Source organism: Primulina eburnea, chromosome 10, assembly GCF_022965805.1.
Source record: "Primulina eburnea isolate SZY01 chromosome 10, ASM2296580v1, whole genome shotgun sequence".
Taxonomy (NCBI): domain Eukaryota; kingdom Viridiplantae; phylum Streptophyta; class Magnoliopsida; order Lamiales; family Gesneriaceae; genus Primulina; species Primulina eburnea.
Window position 1 is genome coordinate 8,863,862 of NC_133110.1, and position 18,136 is coordinate 8,881,997.

At 34.1% G+C, this 18,136-nt stretch overlaps 2 protein-coding genes across 4 annotated transcripts; both read left to right on the forward strand.

Moving 5' to 3' along the window:
* Positions 1-1,218: 1,218 nt before the first annotated feature.
* LOC140803042 (uncharacterized) lies at positions 1,219-6,123 on the forward strand. 2 transcript variants are annotated; one of them, XM_073158725.1, is made up of 11 exons: positions 1,219-2,829; positions 3,016-3,126; positions 3,220-3,252; positions 3,867-4,044; positions 4,121-4,302; positions 4,678-4,814; positions 4,900-4,995; positions 5,382-5,451; positions 5,542-5,616; positions 5,704-5,749; positions 5,862-6,123. In XM_073158725.1, the coding sequence occupies exons 1-11, from the start codon at positions 1,501-1,503 to the stop codon at positions 5,921-5,923; spliced, it is 2,319 nt and encodes a 772-aa protein (XP_073014826.1). In that variant the 5' UTR covers positions 1,219-1,500; the 3' UTR covers positions 5,924-6,123. The 2 variants fall into 2 exon arrangements, with proteins under 2 accessions (XP_073014826.1, XP_073014827.1); XM_073158726.1 differs by having other exon boundaries at positions 3,019-3,126.
* Positions 6,124-6,336: 213 nt separating this feature from the next.
* LOC140803043 (soluble inorganic pyrophosphatase 4-like) lies at positions 6,337-16,219 on the forward strand. 2 transcript variants are annotated; one of them, XM_073158728.1, is made up of 9 exons: positions 6,337-6,472; positions 7,199-7,337; positions 7,678-7,706; positions 7,867-7,932; positions 8,393-8,500; positions 8,588-8,653; positions 9,164-9,284; positions 9,549-9,630; positions 15,884-16,219. In XM_073158728.1, exons 2-9 carry the CDS (start codon positions 7,205-7,207, stop codon positions 15,924-15,926), a joined length of 648 nt encoding a protein of 215 aa, XP_073014829.1. In that variant the 5' UTR covers positions 6,337-6,472; positions 7,199-7,204; the 3' UTR covers positions 15,927-16,219. The 2 variants fall into 2 exon arrangements, with proteins under 2 accessions (XP_073014829.1, XP_073014828.1); XM_073158727.1 differs by lacking the exon at positions 6,337-6,472 and adding an exon at positions 6,664-6,696.
* The last annotated feature ends 1,917 nt before the right edge of the window (positions 16,220-18,136 follow it).

The window sequence follows — 18,136 nt, forward strand, 5'->3', positions numbered from 1 at the left end:
TCAGTTCTTACACACACAACACCACCACTCATATATCGTCCTGCACAAGACGTAAAACATGTGTATGTATTCTTTGACACATAGACGTTAAACAAGTGTTGGCTGGTAGGTGATTCCTGTAGTCTAAACTAGGAGTTCAGTTAGGCAGTGGATAAGTCCTAAGCTGGGTTGGTTGTACAAGGTGTTGGCTGGTAGGTGATGCTTCAGTCTAGACTAGGAGTTCAGTTAGGCAGTGGATAATTCCTAAGCTGGGTGGGTTGTACAAGGTGTTGTATAAATCAAAGTCTTCTAGTGGATCCAACCCAAGATGGTAAAAAGGGATAACATAGGACCAGTTGAAGTCTCTGGACATCCATAAACATATCTTGTGTATATACTGTTCAACTGTGTTTCTTAAACTGATTTGATCAGTTCAGTTCTGTCCATAGCTGAACTGATATAAGCCATAACTGATTCCCCGTATTTCAGTCGATTAGTTTACACAAGTCATTAGATTTTAAAATATGTAAGTTTTTCTTAACAAATGATTACTTCGAGTGTTTTCCTCTTGGTTTGAAATCAAACTCGATCTAATTCATCGGTGTATGCATTCTTAAAACTCGAGCTATTGCAGCTCATCGTGAATATTGTGTTTGAAGTACATACAAAGGTGTCCGAACCAATCCATTAGGTTTCGAGTAATATGAGCAAATGTTCAATTATTATTTCAACCTTCCCACGATGGCTACACTATCATGAATGGCTGCCTCGAACTTTGCTTTATTTGAAAAATAAGACGATTCTTTTCTAATCACAAGTCATATTCAACTTGTTCGACTTCTTTGGGACCGATGAATCTTTGGTTTCGAGAAAATAGAGCAAATGTTAGATTGTTATTCAATATTCTCATGATTACTATATTATCATGAACGGATGACTCGAACCATAAAATGAGACTATGGCCGTGAATTTTAGGTTATTTACCCTATATTCAAAATAAAAAATTATTAATCTTAACTTTTTTAATTAATTAATATAAATTAAATAAAGAACAAATAAATTTGAATATAAAAACAAATGCAAGAAACTAAATCACAAATTCAATTAAGCCAGCAAGCCCATATTAATTACTTCATTTATTATAAAATTCATATTGTTATTCAGGTCGGGGCCCCGAACTGCCCGACCCGAAATGCTTTGGAGATCGCAGGAAAAACAAACATCCTTGTCTACGAAAAAGGCTTGCATATGCTGTTTCTGTTCTTATTAGCAATTGCACGTTTAGCAATCGTCGACTTCACCGATGCTTCTGTCCTCGTACAGTTCGCTTGTCTCCACTATAAACATCGACGATGCTCTCACAATCTACCCATTTCAGGAATTTGGATTCATCGTACCGCCAAACACTCGTACTCATCATCTTCCCGGCCCCCAAAATCCTTCCTAAACTGACTAGCACTCCATGCTTTGAAGATTTTGTATGCATATCATCTGATACAGTTTCTTGTCTGTGGATTGAAAATGGATAGCACATTGCGTAACAACAGGAGAAGAAGTGGTTATGAGCCGTCGGATACTGAAACTGATTGGGTCGACAGTCCCAGGAGAGAAACTCAGAATAAGGGATTTGATATGCAGAGTAGTAGCAGAATTCCTCTGGATGGTGTGGAAGTGATGCAATCCGATGGCATGCTCGTAGAAATGGAGGCTCCATCATCAGGCTCTTCTCGAAGGAGGCACAGTATATCGCCATATAAGCCGCGAGGAGAGCATGGTAATGCTCCCCACCTTTCATATAATGATTTATATAGAAATCGTAGTCCTTTTACGCGTAGGACTTATTCTGATTTGGACAGAAACTCGAGTCCTTTTGCTAAGTCTGATCGGAGGACTAATCTTGATAGTAGTAAGAAAAATGATTCTGGTGCAACTGTTTGTGAAATCGCACAATCCGAACAAAGGACTAATCCCGAAAACTATATTGAAAATGCGAGCCCCTTTTCAACATCGGAGCGTAGGAGATATGTTTCTTCATATAAAAGTGGTGGAAAGGTTCATGGTCTGGTTTATCAAAAGTCGAATCATGATTCAAGTAGAGGGAGAGAGAAATCTGATTACAGTAGGAGAACAGCATCTGCTCCCAGAACAAGGTTTAGAGAAAGGGGGCAACATATCAAATATGATCAAGGGGACGGGACAAAATTCCCCCCTTTGCCTCATGAAACTCCTCATAAGCATGTCCCTTTAGTGTCTGAAATCAATGAAATGCTTGCAAATGCTAAGGTTTCTAAAGAATCGGACAATCATGCTCCCAACTTTGAGAGCACTGATTCCATTTCTCCAGGGGACATTTTCTTTTCTAAGGACTATGGTGGCTTTCAGAAGGTGGTGCTTCCGAAAAAAGTTGGTGACGATCCAAGAAAACCTCTCCCAAAACCACCTGGTTTTGTCGACAAAAATCCTGGCTCTCAACAGGGGAATAAAGTGACCTTGAATTTCAATCACGATATTCAGGCAATTTCTCAAACAACAACAAACTCAAGCTCTGTTGTAAGCCGGCAAAGTAGTAACATAAGTGAGTCGAGTGGTAGGACTAGTGTGAGTACAAAAAAATTCATAGACAATAGAAGAAAAGGCCAGACAGATGCTTGGTTTTCTTGCATTAAGAAAGGATCCTGCAAGAAGTTTCAAAAATCTCCAGAAAAAGAGAGACCTTTTGACGAAGCTTCATTTATTGAGAAAGCAATTGTGGTAGAGAGCTTGAGGCCATTTTGGGCTGATAAATACCAGCCTGGTTCATTGATTGGATTCACTTGCCATAAGCAGGAGGCTCAGCTTCTTCAACAACTTGTAAGGGGTTCTGTTTACATTCTTTGCAAAAGACTTGTCTCTGGTTTCTGATAGAATAAATAAACTTAATCAACCAAATGAGGAAGAGAGATATATTTTACTCTCAGCCTGGCTCAAATGCTAAAATATAATTATCTCCATCTCTAAATATGGTTTATTGATTCTTAATATTTTCATTTTTCATAGAAGACCAGTGAGATTTTCCCTCATATCTTGTTGAAAGGACCACCTGGTTCTGGTAAGAAGTCACTGACAATGGCTCTTCTGCGTGAAATATATGGTGATCCAGTTTGGAATGTATGTTCTTTTGTTCCTTATTGCATATCTTTAATTTCATACACACAAATTTTGGATACCTAACTGAAATCTACCTGAATTTTCCTTTGGCAGATATCTCATGATTTACGATACTTTCAGGTTATGGTATGTTAGCCACTGATGATTTTCTCAAACCCTTGCGTCTATTAAAAATCTAGACATGAAAAGACTGTACACTCACCGTAAATGTGCTCAATCCTTTTCATGTTCAGATTTAAAGTTTCCCAAATTGCCGATTGAGTTAATATTGCAAATGACAATACCTTATTTTTTTGCGCAAAGGCTAAATCTAAATTCAGGTGTATATAATTAGTATTATAGTGGACTAGTTTCCATGATAGCACCAAAAATACTGATATAATATTCAGTAAAAAGCATTGAAGCCACAATGTCATGGGTAATAATTATTACTAGCAAAAAGTTTGAGAAATCACACATACACATACACATATAAATACCTGAGTTACTTCATACTTGATTCATTTTTTATACTGTTGAAGCATGGATCTGGTGATCGTCATTATCTAGATTTATATATATATACATATATATTTTTATACTTGGTTCATTTTTTATACTGTTGAAGCATTGATCCGGTGATCGATATTATCTAGATTTAACCTTATTCTCAATGTCTTTCTCCGACGTCCATCTATATTATTTCTTTCTAAAGCAATTACAAGATTTCAAATTGAGTTATCATTTTGTAATGCCAACAGGAGTCGAGACCTATGCAAGTAGTTGTTCCTGTAAGCTCAAGTTCTCACCATGTGGAACTTAATGTGTACATAGAGCCTAAGGCAGCATATGCACTAACAGCATTGGTCAAGGAAATAAGCAGCAAATATACTGTCACCCCAGAAATCAGCACAGCATATATAAAGCCAGAGTATAAAGGTCTATTTTCATGTTCATGCTACTCTTTTTAATCATAAGCTTTAATTGTAACATTAACTATTTTTTCGACTTGCAGTTTTGGTTCTGTATGATGTTGACAAAGCCCCAGAAAACATACAACACCTTATAAAATGGATCATGGACTGTTACTCAGATTCTTGTAAGTTAATTCTTTGCTGTGAAGATGACGTAGATATCCTTGAGTCGGTTAAGAGCCGATGCAAAATTATCAAGGTTGAGGCTCCTGTGACACATGAAGTAAGTATGTATGACAAATAATATTTGTTAAATTTTAAAAGTCGTAATGTTATGTTGAAAAGAGAATGGGATGCAATACTAGATTTTTGTGGTTCAGCCATGATGGAACACATCCACGGTACGATGCCCATATAAATAAGTTTCTATCTGTTAAATTTAGAGTAAGATATAATTAACCTCTTTATACATGTGAATATATTTACATAAACATGGCGGAGGATGTATTTTCATAATCTTAATAATATCAATTCCGATTCTAGAATATACTCTTTGAATTTGGACTGTACTATTTACACAGCTTAATAAAAGAAGATTATATTGTCATATGCATATCATCAATGATTTTTTTTCTTCTTATTTTCATTTCCCCCGTAGGTCATGGAAGTTCTTCTCCAGATAGCAAAAAGAGAAGGTTTTGAATTACCAATGAGCTTTGCTGCTAAAATTGCAACCAAATCAAAGCAAAACCTGAGGCGAGCTGTCATGGCACTTGAAGCCTGTAAAGCACACAAGTATGTTCATTAATGGAAGATTTTTTAGGGCTAGTCGCCAGGATTTTTTTTTTTTGCTATTTGAACTTAAATTAAGAACTTTCAGCTATCCCTTTGCGGAGGATCAACCTATTCCAATAGGATGGGAAGAGTCCCTCGTGGAACTTGCTGCTGATATTCTCGAAGATCCATTGCCTAAGAGGTATTAGTGCAATTATCATTTTTATAATGCTCTTTTGGTACCAATACTACAATGTTATAGGATCAAGTTATTGTTGGTGTACCAAAAATTATAGTTGATGCTACAGCTCGAAATTTTAAGTAGATTCAGGCACCACAATTCAATTGATTTGCCATATAGTAAACCACTGATCGAGAACAACATGGCGAATTGTTGCTTTCTCACAATTACAATTCAAAAATTATTTCCTGAAGTTAACTAAACATAGACAAAAGTATATATTACTACCTTGAAAGAGGTCTAAGAGCTTCATTTTTCACATCTACAAAGATATTAACCCCACCTCTGTTGTAAGTTGTCATGAATGTTGCACTTAACGGTAAACATGTGCATTTTGTCTTGGTCAGATTATTTATCATTCGTGGAAAGGTTCAGAAGCTTCTTGCTGATTTTGTTCATCCAAAATTGATTCTCCTGGTAACAGGCCAATATAAATTTTTTCCAGCACTGTTGATTGTATTACCTGTCTTATTTAGTTTGTATCATAACAAATAGCCAACTTTGCAGAAACTTGTTGAACAATTCCTTCAGAGAGTTGAGCCAAAGTTGAAAAGGGAACTTTACTATTGGTACGCATACTATGTAAGTATCATTCTTTCACAACTTTTTCAATTTGCACAAATCAGAAAGTAAAGGGAAGCATATGAGCGATTGAATATCCATCTGCAGGATAAAAGACTCCCAAGTGGAACAACGGCCTTACTAAAGCTAGAAGGTAATGTTGATGGACCACTTCTAATCATTTGTTAATGCTTTAGAGATTATTTTTTATGGTTAGTGCCTGTGCAGTCTTTTGATGTTCACTGAATCTGAGTTTTTTGGTGCAGAATTCGTCGCCAAATTTATGAGTATATATAGGAAAAGCTCTTCAAGTCGGCACCTGTCATAGTGGCATGAACAACATTCTCTCATGGCCTCTTATGTGCGTTAGAAGTTCAAGAAGTGGGAAAACTGTTCACGTGATTGTATTTTGTGTTATTCTGTATACTGCTAATGGTGTAATTGTGAACGCGTGGGAATCAGAAAAGTCCCAACCATTTGCTTCAATGTTTCAATAAAAAGTTATGGTGATGCATGATGCTATATTCCTCTACCTATGTATATGTATGTATGTTACGTTTGTCTGTCTGTCTGTCTCTCTCTCTATATATATATATATATATGTTATTTTAGGAAAAAAGATAAGAAAAAGAAAGAATACTTATATTCGCAACCCTCCCGTCTCCCACAAAAGTATTATTTTTTTGGGGACAAAACAAAAATATATAAAATTAGGTGGCACAGATGCATTGGTAGCTTTTCACATGTATGCATATGTATATGTTTATATATATATACATATCACGAATCATCTAGTTCCGCACCGCACTCTCTCTCTTTATATTATCATTATTATTATTCGGAAAGCTTCTAAATTCAATCTCTCTCCCTGTAAACTGTAAGTCACACTTCTGTTATCCCATTGTCATCAAGAAATATTGTTAAACAGTTGTGTCTTCTTTCTTTATTCTGTTTGGTATCTTTGATTATTATCCAAGTTTCGTTATTGCTGTTGTTTTAGTGATTTCCAAGTGAATTTGATTAATTGTTTTGGTAGAATCTTGAAGCTTAATTTACAACAGCTGATTGATTCCAAGAAACTGGATGGCCGATGCAAACTGCGTATGATAACTGGGAGTTGCTAGAAAATTACATTAAATTTTAAAAAAATCATTTTTTTTGCTGTCCGTATGCTTATCTCATAGCCACTTCACAGTTTCTTCACTTTGTTCGGTCTCATCCTTTCATGAAAAATGAATTCATCGTAAGCTTTGATTTTTTTTTCTGTTTCTCTTTCATGGCATCTAAGAGAGGATGAGACCGGTCAATCCTACCGATATTTACAATAAAAAATAATAAAAATATTTATCTCACAAAATAAATACTAGAAATGAGATTGTCTCAATAAAGTTTTTGAAAAACTTTATTGAATATCTATGTATGTCTACATATATCAAATATGGATCCACGATTTTATACCAAGTATACCGTAATTAAATCTTATCAAATATCTGTCTCTCTAACTTTAAATAATATATCAAACATGAGTTTATTTTTGTAATGATTGATTTCGTGGGAATCTTTACTAAAAATATTGATATTGTGGTTTTATTTATAAAATTAGTTGAGTATGGGCGACAGCCAGGGAGAATACAAGGCCGGGAAAAGTTCGGCAAACTCTCATGTTGCTCTTAACGAAAGAATCCTAGCCTCTATGTCACGGAGAACTGTTGCTGCTCATCCATGGCATGACTTGGAAATTGGTAATATTTATACCCAACTATTGAATCGTGAAGAAGATTCGAAACTTTTATTTTTTTGGGCTAAAGTTGTGCAGTAAATTTGCTTTTTCAGTTTAGTTGAGATGAGAATATTGGTTTTCCTAATACAATTCTAGTGAGTGGTAGGGGTAGAAAATTTAAGATCAAATTTCGTGGCGGGACTAAACTAAAACTTGATGAAGTTAGAGGATGAAACTATATAGTTACATAATTATTTCTAGAATCAACCTCTTCGGGAGCCATAGCCATTCTTTATTCCTATCTGATTTTCTTTCTCTACTTTGCATTACATACGTTTTTAATCTAATTTTGTGATATGCAGGGCCAGGGGCACCAGCAACTTTCAACTGTGTGAGTGATTCTTCTCTTCATGTGGCCCTTTTAATATTGTAAATTTCAAAATCATTTTCAGCATGTTTTTTCTTTAAAAAAATGTGATGATAATGTTGAATGTATGTTTAATGTGATTATCTTTGTTATTATAGTATTTTGATCTGTAGTAACTTGGCAGGTGATTGAAATTGGTAAAGGCAGCAAGGTTAAATATGAGCTTGACAAAAACAGCGGCCTCATCAAGGTGGGGAATTCATTTCCATGTACTTTTATGTGAAGCAAAACACTACTTGTATGCTGATCAGTTTGGTTTTTCTTTTCTGACGAAAACTATTAGCTAAACAATCTTTCTATGAATCCATAACAGAAGATTTTGTTTCTTTTTGCCAATGAACTCAACGGTTGAATCTTCTGTTACTTTGGCTAAGAGAGCAAATGGGCACGCATGGCCTTAAAACCACACGTCATAACATTGCACAGGAATAAGAGAAGTCTGGGTTTCCAGAAACATGATAGGATCTACTTTTGCAAAACAATCTCCATTTCTGCAATTTTTCATAATAATGTTCTTCCGTGTTCTTCATATATGCACTCAGTTTACTCAATGCCGGTTCCTTCTATGTTCAAGAGCAGAATGAAAATTTGCTTTATGTTTTGTTTTCCATCTTTGTAGTGAAGTACTAAAAATAGTAATTTTGTTACAGGTTGATCGAGTGCTCTACTCATCTGTTGTCTATCCACACAACTATGGTTTCATCCCTCGAACCCTTTGTGAAGATAGTGATCCTTTGGATGTTCTAGTTCTGATGCAGGTTGCTCCGACTTGATAAATGTCATTTTTTATGTTTACTACTGGAAATTTATTAGTCTTGCTCATAATTTTTGTGGGTTCTGCACAGGAACCTGTACTACCAGGTACTTACCTCCGTGCACGTGCCATTGGGCTGATGCCAATGATAGATCAGGTAGGCCTTTCACTATTCTGGAACGCTGGTACAGTATTTTACTTCACCAAATTGATGCTTCTTGATTAAAATTAGTCTCTACATGTCTTGAAAAACCTCTAAAAGCACTATTCAGTTCAACGTGTAAACTACATTTTCGAAGAGGAATTGTGGGAAGAACATAGTTTATGGAATGTATTAGGGAGCAACAATTGGCCCCATTATCTTATGTGGTTGTATGTGTGGTGGCATAGCGATTACAACGCAGCATTGGCTTACTATATATGATTTAAAAAGAATTTGAGTTGCTCCATTATTCAGGTACACATGTTAGGTTCTAAAAATTTACAAGTTGGTGCAACCTTTTGGAGCGGGATAGATGGTGGCCACAATTGACCCTTGTATCCCTAAAACTTTTAAACTGGTAGCAGAGTATAAAGGGATCCCTGGATATTCTTCCAAGTTATATTTGTAACTGAAGTAGATTGTTTTGTAAAACTGATAGCTCACAGGAATTCATTCAATCCACAGGGCGAAAAGGATGACAAAATAATTGCGGTATGTGCTGATGACCCCGAGTTTCGCCATCACGAGGACATAAAGGATCTTCCACCACACCGCCTGGCTGAAATCCGCCGCTTCTTTGAGGACTGTATCCACTTAGCAATCATCAATCACTACTTATTATTCACTCATTCATCTTTTTATATTTTATACCTCGTGGACATTTTGAAAGAAATCCTTTTTTGAGCTAAAATTTGATACACAAGTATTTTAACTCAGAGTCGAGCTGTTTTTATTTGTTACAAGTGTAGCCCTCAATCCAAGTTACTGACAGTAAAAACAAAAAATGAATAGTTAATTGTTTATAGTTTATGTTTGATCATATTCTAGGTCCTTGACTTGTATTAAATAGACAAAAAGAATGAGAACAAAGAAGTTGCAGTTGAAGACTTCCTGCCAGCTAAAGCAGCTGTTGATGCAGTCAGGCACTCCATGTGAGTCCAAAGATTCAATGAATTTAAACATGAACATGTGGAAAATTCATATAAATCACATAATTTCATGTTAAATCATTAAGAATTTGAGTAAAAACTTAATGAAAGGAAACCTAAAGTCATAATTCCGAATTCTTTAAAATATGTATCGATCTTCCAGATCTATGCATTTTTTTCCTTGAGATAATCTTTTAGTTTTCAATTTCTTAATGTGAGAGAATATGAAACATGATTATGCATGATTCACCTATATATAGATTTATATGTTTATCATTATCTTCTGATACTTCGGTTTTAACTAATCATAAAAATAGAAATTATACTTATGTCTCTACACATTAAATGTTCATGACCTATTAGATATATTGAATCTCAATAGTCAAAACTTTAACCATTCACTTTAATTTTGGACATAATTTAATAGACAACTCTCAACGCATAATTATTTAGATATGATCTCATATTAATAAAATTGAGTTAACAATCTCCCACTTGGACTATGAGTAACTTTATAATTATGTTTGTGAAAATAACCTTATGAGCTAAAAAATGTTGTTATTTCGAAATGTATCTATAATCAATCCGGACCATCAATCACATCAACATAGTATCAAAACAGTCTTCGTTATACTCAAGGTAACCAAGACCAATCAGTGATCACGTATGTCAACACAACTGAATGACATGAATATGAAGTGGATGTGTAGCAAGAAAATTTCATGCAATGTGATCATAACACGCTTACTTCCAACTGGTCATCCCAAACCTTATTGATATAAAACTTTAAACCATAATCATAGTGTGATTTAACTTGAAATCTAATTCGGCAGAACATAAATTTACATAACTGAAAATGTCTACAATTGAAAATGATTTAAAATAAAAAAAATATTACTAAAACTGAATTTCATCAATTGACATAACACTCATACGATTAATGTGCTTATGAAACAGTTTGGGTGGCAGTATCTTAGTAAGTGGATCTGCAACCATGTAATTTCTACTGATATGCTCAATAGACAACTTGCTAATATGAATTTTTCTTTATCAACCAGAAACTTGATGTTAATATGTTTTGACTTCTTTGAACTCCTATTATTATTGGAATACATAACTGATGATTTATTGTCATAATGTATTCTTAGTGGCCATTCAATGCCATCAATGATGCGTAGTCTCGTGACAAAATTTTGTTGTTATATTCAATAATTGGATGCCTCATAACACGTTATAAACTCAGCTGTCATGGTGAAAGATAGATGTAGCCCGACAAAGATTTCATATTATTTTGGCATCCGACAAAATCGGAGTTATATACCAATGCTCTCAAGCTGATCCAACCTCTGATATATGATCATGTATCTTTTGTTCTCTGTAGGTACTGTAAAACTCTTTTGACTAATTTCCAATGTTCTCCTGGATTACTTAAATATCGTTCCAACATTCCTGTCACGTACACAATATCTGAACGTGTACAAACATGAGCATAAATCAGACTCTCCGTTACATATGTATAGGGAATCTTCTGTATTTCTTTTTCCTCAAAATCATTCTTGAGACATTTTCCGATACTGTCTCCTCAAACATGAACATAAATCAGACTTTCCGCTATATATGTGTAGGAAATCTTTTGCATTTCGTTTTCCTCAAAATCATTCTTGAGACATTTTTCAATAATGTCTCCCTTAGCCATAGGGATATACGTTGGTTTAGGGATTACCAACTCTATATCGTTGCTAGGGAACAAAATGTCATCAACATATAACTTATGATACACACAATCATCGACCAAATTCATCTCAAAACCAAATGGGATTATCACTTGATGAAATTTGAAATACCATTGTCGAGATGTCTGCTTGAGCATTAAATGTATTTTTTTAATTTGCAAACTATATTATTTGTGTCTTTGGACACAAAATTTCTTTTGCACGATATAAATCGTTTCATCAAAGTCACCATTTAGAAACACAGTCTTTACATCCATATGATGAAGCTCAAGATCAAAATGCGACATCAAAGCCATTATAATCCTTAAAGAGTTTTTCGAAGAAATCGGAGAAAAAGTCATTTCATAATCAATGTCTTCTCCCAGTGTAAAACATTTAGTGACAAGGCGAGCCTTATATCTTTCCGCATTGTCTCTAGAATCCCCATTGGTTTTAAATATCTATTTGCAACCAATAGTCTTCGTACCTTTAGGCTAATGGGAAAATATCTATACGTCATTATCCTTCAAAGACTATATCTCCTCATTCATGACATCATTCCACTTTTAAGAGTTCAAAATTTCCATGGCATGACGGAAGTTGATAGGATCATTGTCCATCATTCTAATGTCTACCTCACGTTTTTGAAGAAATACAATATAATCACCTGACATTGCATATCTCCGCTCTCTAGTGGATCTCCTTAATAGCATAGGTTCTGTAGGTGCTTAGTTTGTTCGTCTAGAATATGAGGATCTCCAATGTTGTCTTTATGTATTGTGTCTTGGACTCTTGGTCAAAGTGAGTAATGTGATCCTAATCAATGTCCAAGACATATGTGTGAATATTTACATATTTGTTGGGTGCAATAATTGTTCTTGCTTGGTAGAGCGATCGAACTATGGTGCTTGTGCTGCTGTGCGGTTTAAAAGATTTGAGTTGCACCATTACCACCAGCTATAGCTTTTGGTAAAGCGGTAAGCACTCGGTCCTACAATTGGTATCAGAGCCAAGGTCATGGGTTCGATTCCCATTGATTGCAAGGAGTGCAATTATTGGGAGGGAGATTGTTGGGTGCAATAATTGTCCTTGCTTGGTAGAGCGATCGAACCATGGTGCTTGTGCTGCTGTGCGGTTTAAAAGATTTGAGTTGCACCATTACCACCAGCTATAGCTTTTGGTAAAGCGGTAAGCACTCGGTCCTACAATATTTCTATTCAAAGACAATATCACTTACTTTATCTCCCATTACAAACTCACATCATCAAAGAAACGGATATTTTTTGAGTAAAAAATCGATTTAATTGTGGGATCATAAAACTTGTACCTCTAGATCTTTAAGAGTATCTAATAAAATAACAGTTGACCCTCCTTGACTCCAATTTCTTTTCATTAGGCTTATAAGGCCTTACTTCAGTTGGACATCCCTAAACGTGCAAATCTTTAAGATTAGACTTTTTGCTTGTCAAAAGTTCACGAGGGGTTTTGGTTGCTACCTTAGTTGAAACTCTGTTAAGGATATATGTTGCAGTCTTTAGTGACTCTTCCCAGAGTGATTCTGGTTGAGTAATCACACACCTCACCATGTCCTTAAGCATTTTATTCGCCTTTCAGCAATACCATTCATAGTGGGCGAACCCTGCATAATGTACTATAGGACGGTACATTATTCCTATAGGAATCTAGCTAAAGGTGCTAGACGTTGTTCACCTCAACCATCATATTTGTCATAATATTCACCACCATGGTCAGATACGACGCTTTTAATCTTTAAACCAAGTTGATTTTCAACTTCAGCTTTATAACTTTTGAACACATCCAATGACTGCTTTTCATGGATGAGATAAATAAAGACATATCTTGAAATCTTCTGTGAACGTTATAAAATATTGTTGACCATTCCAAGAAGCTGAAGGGAGTGAAAATATCAATATGTATAAGTTCTAAGATGCCTAAACTCCTGTTGGCTTCAAATATATTTTTGTTGGTTTGTTTTCCCTTTATACAATCAACACAATTATTAAAAGTTGTGTAATATAAAGGTTCAAGAATTTACGAGTTTCCTTATTCTCTTTACGGATATAAGACCCAATCTCTTGTGTCATAACTTAGCTGAATTATCATTTGATAATTTTCTTTCAGTGCATATACTTGTTTGCAGGGATTCATTAAATGAACTAATAACATCGAAAGAATAAAGATTATTGTATCTTAATAAAGAACCAGAACCAATCAATTTTGAATCATGGAACAAACTGAATATTTCATTTCAAATGAACAAGAATGACTGAATTTATACAATACAGAAATAGAAATCAAATTCCGTATAAAAGAAGCTACAACGAATGTTTCAAAAAGATCCAAAAACATTCAGTCTTTAACAATAAATCTAAATTTTATTGTTGCCTTAACTTCAACTTTGTTATCAACTCCAACATAGATGAATCTTTCAGCATAACTTGGTTTTCAACAATCCAAGCAACTCTGCATAGACACACTGATATGAGTTGTTGCTCTAGAATCTATCCAACACGTGTGTCTAGGTACTTAAGTTAAATCAACGTCAAAACAAACCATATGCAAATGCATACCTTTCTTAGCACGTCAAGTGTGATAATTTGTGCATTGCTTCTTTATATGCACATCACTGCTACAGAAGAAACAACCAGCACTTTGAGAATTACTAGGATTCTTCTGTTGTTTTTCGGAGGATGTGTATCCGCAGCTTCCTTATCCTTCATTTTCTTTCCTTTATCTTTCGAGGTATATACATAATGAGCACTTTCAATCCTATCTTGCTTCAACCTTTCCTATTCTTGAACACGGTGTGAGATGAGCTCATTTCTGACAGTTATAGCTCACCTTGAGCTAGAGTTAAACTGAGGAGGAAGAGATATCACAATCAGATGCACCAGCAAGTCATAGAGGTTAAGCTTCAGTGCTTTCAACCTTGAAGCAAGATGAGACATTTCCATAATGTGCTCCCTTATGTTTCCCTTACTCATGTCCATTATTGAAACAAGACTTGCCAAAAAAGTGCTAATTTCAGACTTTTCACTTTTAGCTAACCTATTTTCCAGGTCCTGAAGGAAAGTCTTAGTAGTAGCAATGTTACTAGACATTGTGCCCTGAATGTTTCTAGAACGACTATCTTCATAATCATCATACACATGCAATTCGATCTCTCCAATCTTTCAAACTCCTTCTCTTCATCAGATGTAATCTTATCAATAATGGCAGGAGAAGAGTCGACCTTATCGCAAAGTCCAAATCTATTACTCCGATAACTATTGGTAAATCCTCTTGCTATGATTTAAAGTTCGAGACATTTAACATAGGAATAATATTTATGTTGGAATGAATATTCGCTGGAGTCAAATCTGAATAGAGAACAAAAAACAAAATATACATGTTCCAACAAATATCAAAATAAAATCATCAATAAATTCAAATAACGTAAACCTCATAAATAGGATATCGAGCACTCGTAAAGATTAATTTATAAGTAATATCTTGGCGCAGCAGTCAAATACTGATAGTAAGTATCATATCAAATAACAACATTCATTTGGGACAATTTATTATTCACATGAAAAACGAACAATTATCACATGTTTACCGCCACAAGTGCATATGTAATTATATTAAATATCAATCTTCCTTTGAGCCGATCAATATTCATATAAATCACACATGCCAAAATCCTTTTGTATTTCAAAATAAAATTTAATTTACATAAAAAGATCACTCTGGCGATATTTTATTTCAATCATTCTATTTGAAAAGACATAAATTTATCATTATTTGAATAATTGAGAATTTAATCTTAAAATGAATAAACCTCAACCGTTAAAAAAAATAAGATTTCGGAAAATTATTTGCGGTGCGCGGGGGCGCCTCGAAATCGCTCCTGCTAATGTCCTGAACGTCAAGCGCCCAAAATTCACGCCCCTATGAACCTCTTACTGTCCTGGATTCTTTTGGGTGTGCCCTAGGTCAATTTTTGCAAAAAGTTTAACCTAAATTTTCGATTTTCCTCTAAAATATTTTTTTGAACAAAAAATGGACAGAATATCAGAGTCTTTTGCTGAATCCTTATATTTTTCAACCAAAATCTCTGTACTAAAACTGAAACTTGAAAAGATTTGTTTTCGACAAAAAAAAATTTCCAGAGCTGAAACCATATCAAAAAAATTTCAAACAAAGTTTTTCTTTCCAGATTTGGAAGCAAAATATATCTATAACTTTAAAAAACTTTCAATGATTCAAGGATAAGTGGTTCTCATACCACTTGTTGTAGAAAATCCAAATAAACCACAGAATCCATCATAATAATTTCTTAAGAATTTATCTAAAAACTTAAGTGGTATCATACCTAAAACCATAATCCTGAATTCTTTAGAACGTGCTTTGATCTTCCAATCTATGCATTCTTTTCTTTGAAAGAATCATTTAGTTTTCTCTTCTGAACATCCGTCTTGAATTATCTGTTGTGATAATTTTTTTAGCGATTTTCTTAATCCTTTTCTATTTCCAATTTGCAGGGATCTGTATGCTTCCTATATTGTGGAAGGCTTGAGGAAGTGACGAAAGAAGCCAATCTCAGCGTATCCTGTTGGTTGTTTAGTCTTTCGGGGAGTGAGCGTAACCTTACTTTAAAATCAATAATTTCATAAAGAAATGAACCATTTTCTGGAGAATTTTGGCAAAACTTCTCAATGATGAAAGCCAAAATCAAGAAAAAAACAAAGATATGATGTCTGCCATCCGAAGTGGTAAAATTAAGTAGGTAAACCTAGCTGTCCAGTGAGTTTGCTGATGATATAAAATTCGAAATAAATTCGTGAAACTCTTTAAATTCAAAATAGATTTTTATCTCCTGCATTCTTCTTGATGATATCACTTGTGTTAGAATTTTGAAAAGCGTTCCAAAAAATATGCTTTCGTGCGTATTTATCATCGCCCTTTTTTGTTTTTTTGAATAATTAATAATCGTGATTTAGAAACATTTTAAATTCAAATGTTCTTTAGACTTTGTTTCTATCTTTTGTTGTGGGGTTGGTATGAGTTATAAATTTGCAACTGTAAGTAAGTTGTCGTAAGAGTTGATCTATTGACTTATCATCCGGTAGACTGATAGGGTTTGTCATCCCAATGATTGTGAGTGCTATGATTTCTGATGAGAGATTGATTGAGAATATATGAAGGCTAGTATAAATCAAAGTATTTAGTGGAACTTTTCGAAAATGAAAGAAGATGAGACGTAAAAGAATTTGGTCATCGAACTTTTAGAATGAAATACGTGTGTTCATTTGTCTGTATTCTTATAATCAGTTATAACACATACTTGGTTTCGGTTTCAAGTTTTATATATCAGTTTAATCAAAATATTTGTTACATTGTTCGAGGTTTTAAAATTTCGTTTTTAACACGAGGGCTCAAGCTTAAATTGCATGATCAAATTAAAATTTTAAACTTTCATTGGGTCTTGAAAATAAGAAAACTATACACCAATACAAGATGTTTCATGTGAAGCCCTTTCGATGATTGAGTTAATGCTCAAACAAAACATGAGATTGAAAGAGATTTGTGCCAAGTGATAATAATGTGTGAATGAATCAAACTATAATGCATACCTTGATATTTATAATAAATAAATTGTTGTTTTATCGTTTTTCTCGTGTCCAAATCGCAGCAGAAGTTTTAAAATTTTATTTTGACATTCAAAATATTATTTGGATACCCGTATGATTTAAATTAAATAAACATTTATAGGATGTTTCGTATATACATTATTTAGTGAACAATTTACTTGACTCCAACTACTCCGATATTGAGAGATGTAAGTTTTGTTGTAAATCCCTACGAACTTTCTTCAAACTCCTTTATTCGATCTCCTAATCTGATCCATGACTGGAATATTTGTTTCTCTTCAAAAAAATTGCACTAGAAATTTTGAAAAAGATTTGTGTTGGAGAAGAAAAATCAAGAGGATGCTCAAACCCTTAATTTTATTCAAGGGATGGCCGAAATCTTGAGAGAATATGGAGAGGCAATTTTCGAAAATTGCAAGTCTTATGGAGGCTAGGGTTTGTGCCTCATTTCCTTTTATTATCAATGCATGACCTAATTTCCATCGATATAGATTTAAACCTCTTAATTAACATTAATATGCTTGATTAATTAATTGTACTAGTCCAACTAGTTTAATTAATTAATCAAAGTCTATTAACAACATTAATTATTTAGTATGTTGGACTTGTATTCCTACAAGCACATTAAACATACTTCCCACTATATTTAATTTAATATTTAATAAACTCAACTTTTGAGTTTAATAATTAAATTCTCAAATTTTATAAATTCAACTCCTTGAATTTATTCTTTCCAAATTTTAAATATCATAAATTCACCTTCTTGAATTTATTTTCTCAAATTTTAATTATCATAAATTCAACCCTTGAATTTACTATATCATAATTTTATATAAATTCAACTCATTGAATTTATTTTCTCCACGAGAACAAATGATCTAGTGATTGTATGACCTTCAATGGTTCAGTGATAATTTACAAATGTTTGTGATCCAGGACATTTTCTTTTATTCGGGCTTACCCCAATTTGCCCAATTTCATGCATCAACATTTGGTCATGAGAATGTCAGAAATCATTTTCTGATTAAACTCATCGAATCATGGTAAGAGCATCTAGTATTATCGCCCCATGATTCCCTAGGTATCACTGATAGTGCCCGCAAGAACCAGTCGGTTATGATTAACTTACATCACGGTCCCTTC

What these genes read in the sequence shown, in the direction of transcription:
- LOC140803042 (XM_073158725.1), top strand. Translation starts at nt 1,501, where the DNA reads ATGGATAGCACATTGCGTAACAACAGGAGAAGAAGTGGTTATGAGCCG. An exon ending in TACGATACTTTCAGGTTATG is followed by an intron (nt 3,253 to 3,866) that starts GTATGTTAGCCA and finishes TAATGCCAACAG; the next exon opens with GAGTCGAGACCTATGCAAGT. An exon ending in GAAGCCTGTAAAGCACACAA is followed by an intron (nt 4,815 to 4,899) that starts GTATGTTCATTA and finishes AAGAACTTTCAG; the next exon opens with CTATCCCTTTGCGGAGGATC.
- LOC140803043 (XM_073158727.1), top strand. An exon ending in TGATGCCAATGATAGATCAG is followed by an intron (nt 8,654 to 9,163) that starts GTAGGCCTTTCA and finishes TTCAATCCACAG; the next exon opens with GGCGAAAAGGATGACAAAAT. An exon ending in GATGCAGTCAGGCACTCCAT is followed by an intron (nt 9,631 to 15,883) that starts GTGAGTCCAAAG and finishes TCCAATTTGCAG; the next exon opens with GGATCTGTATGCTTCCTATA.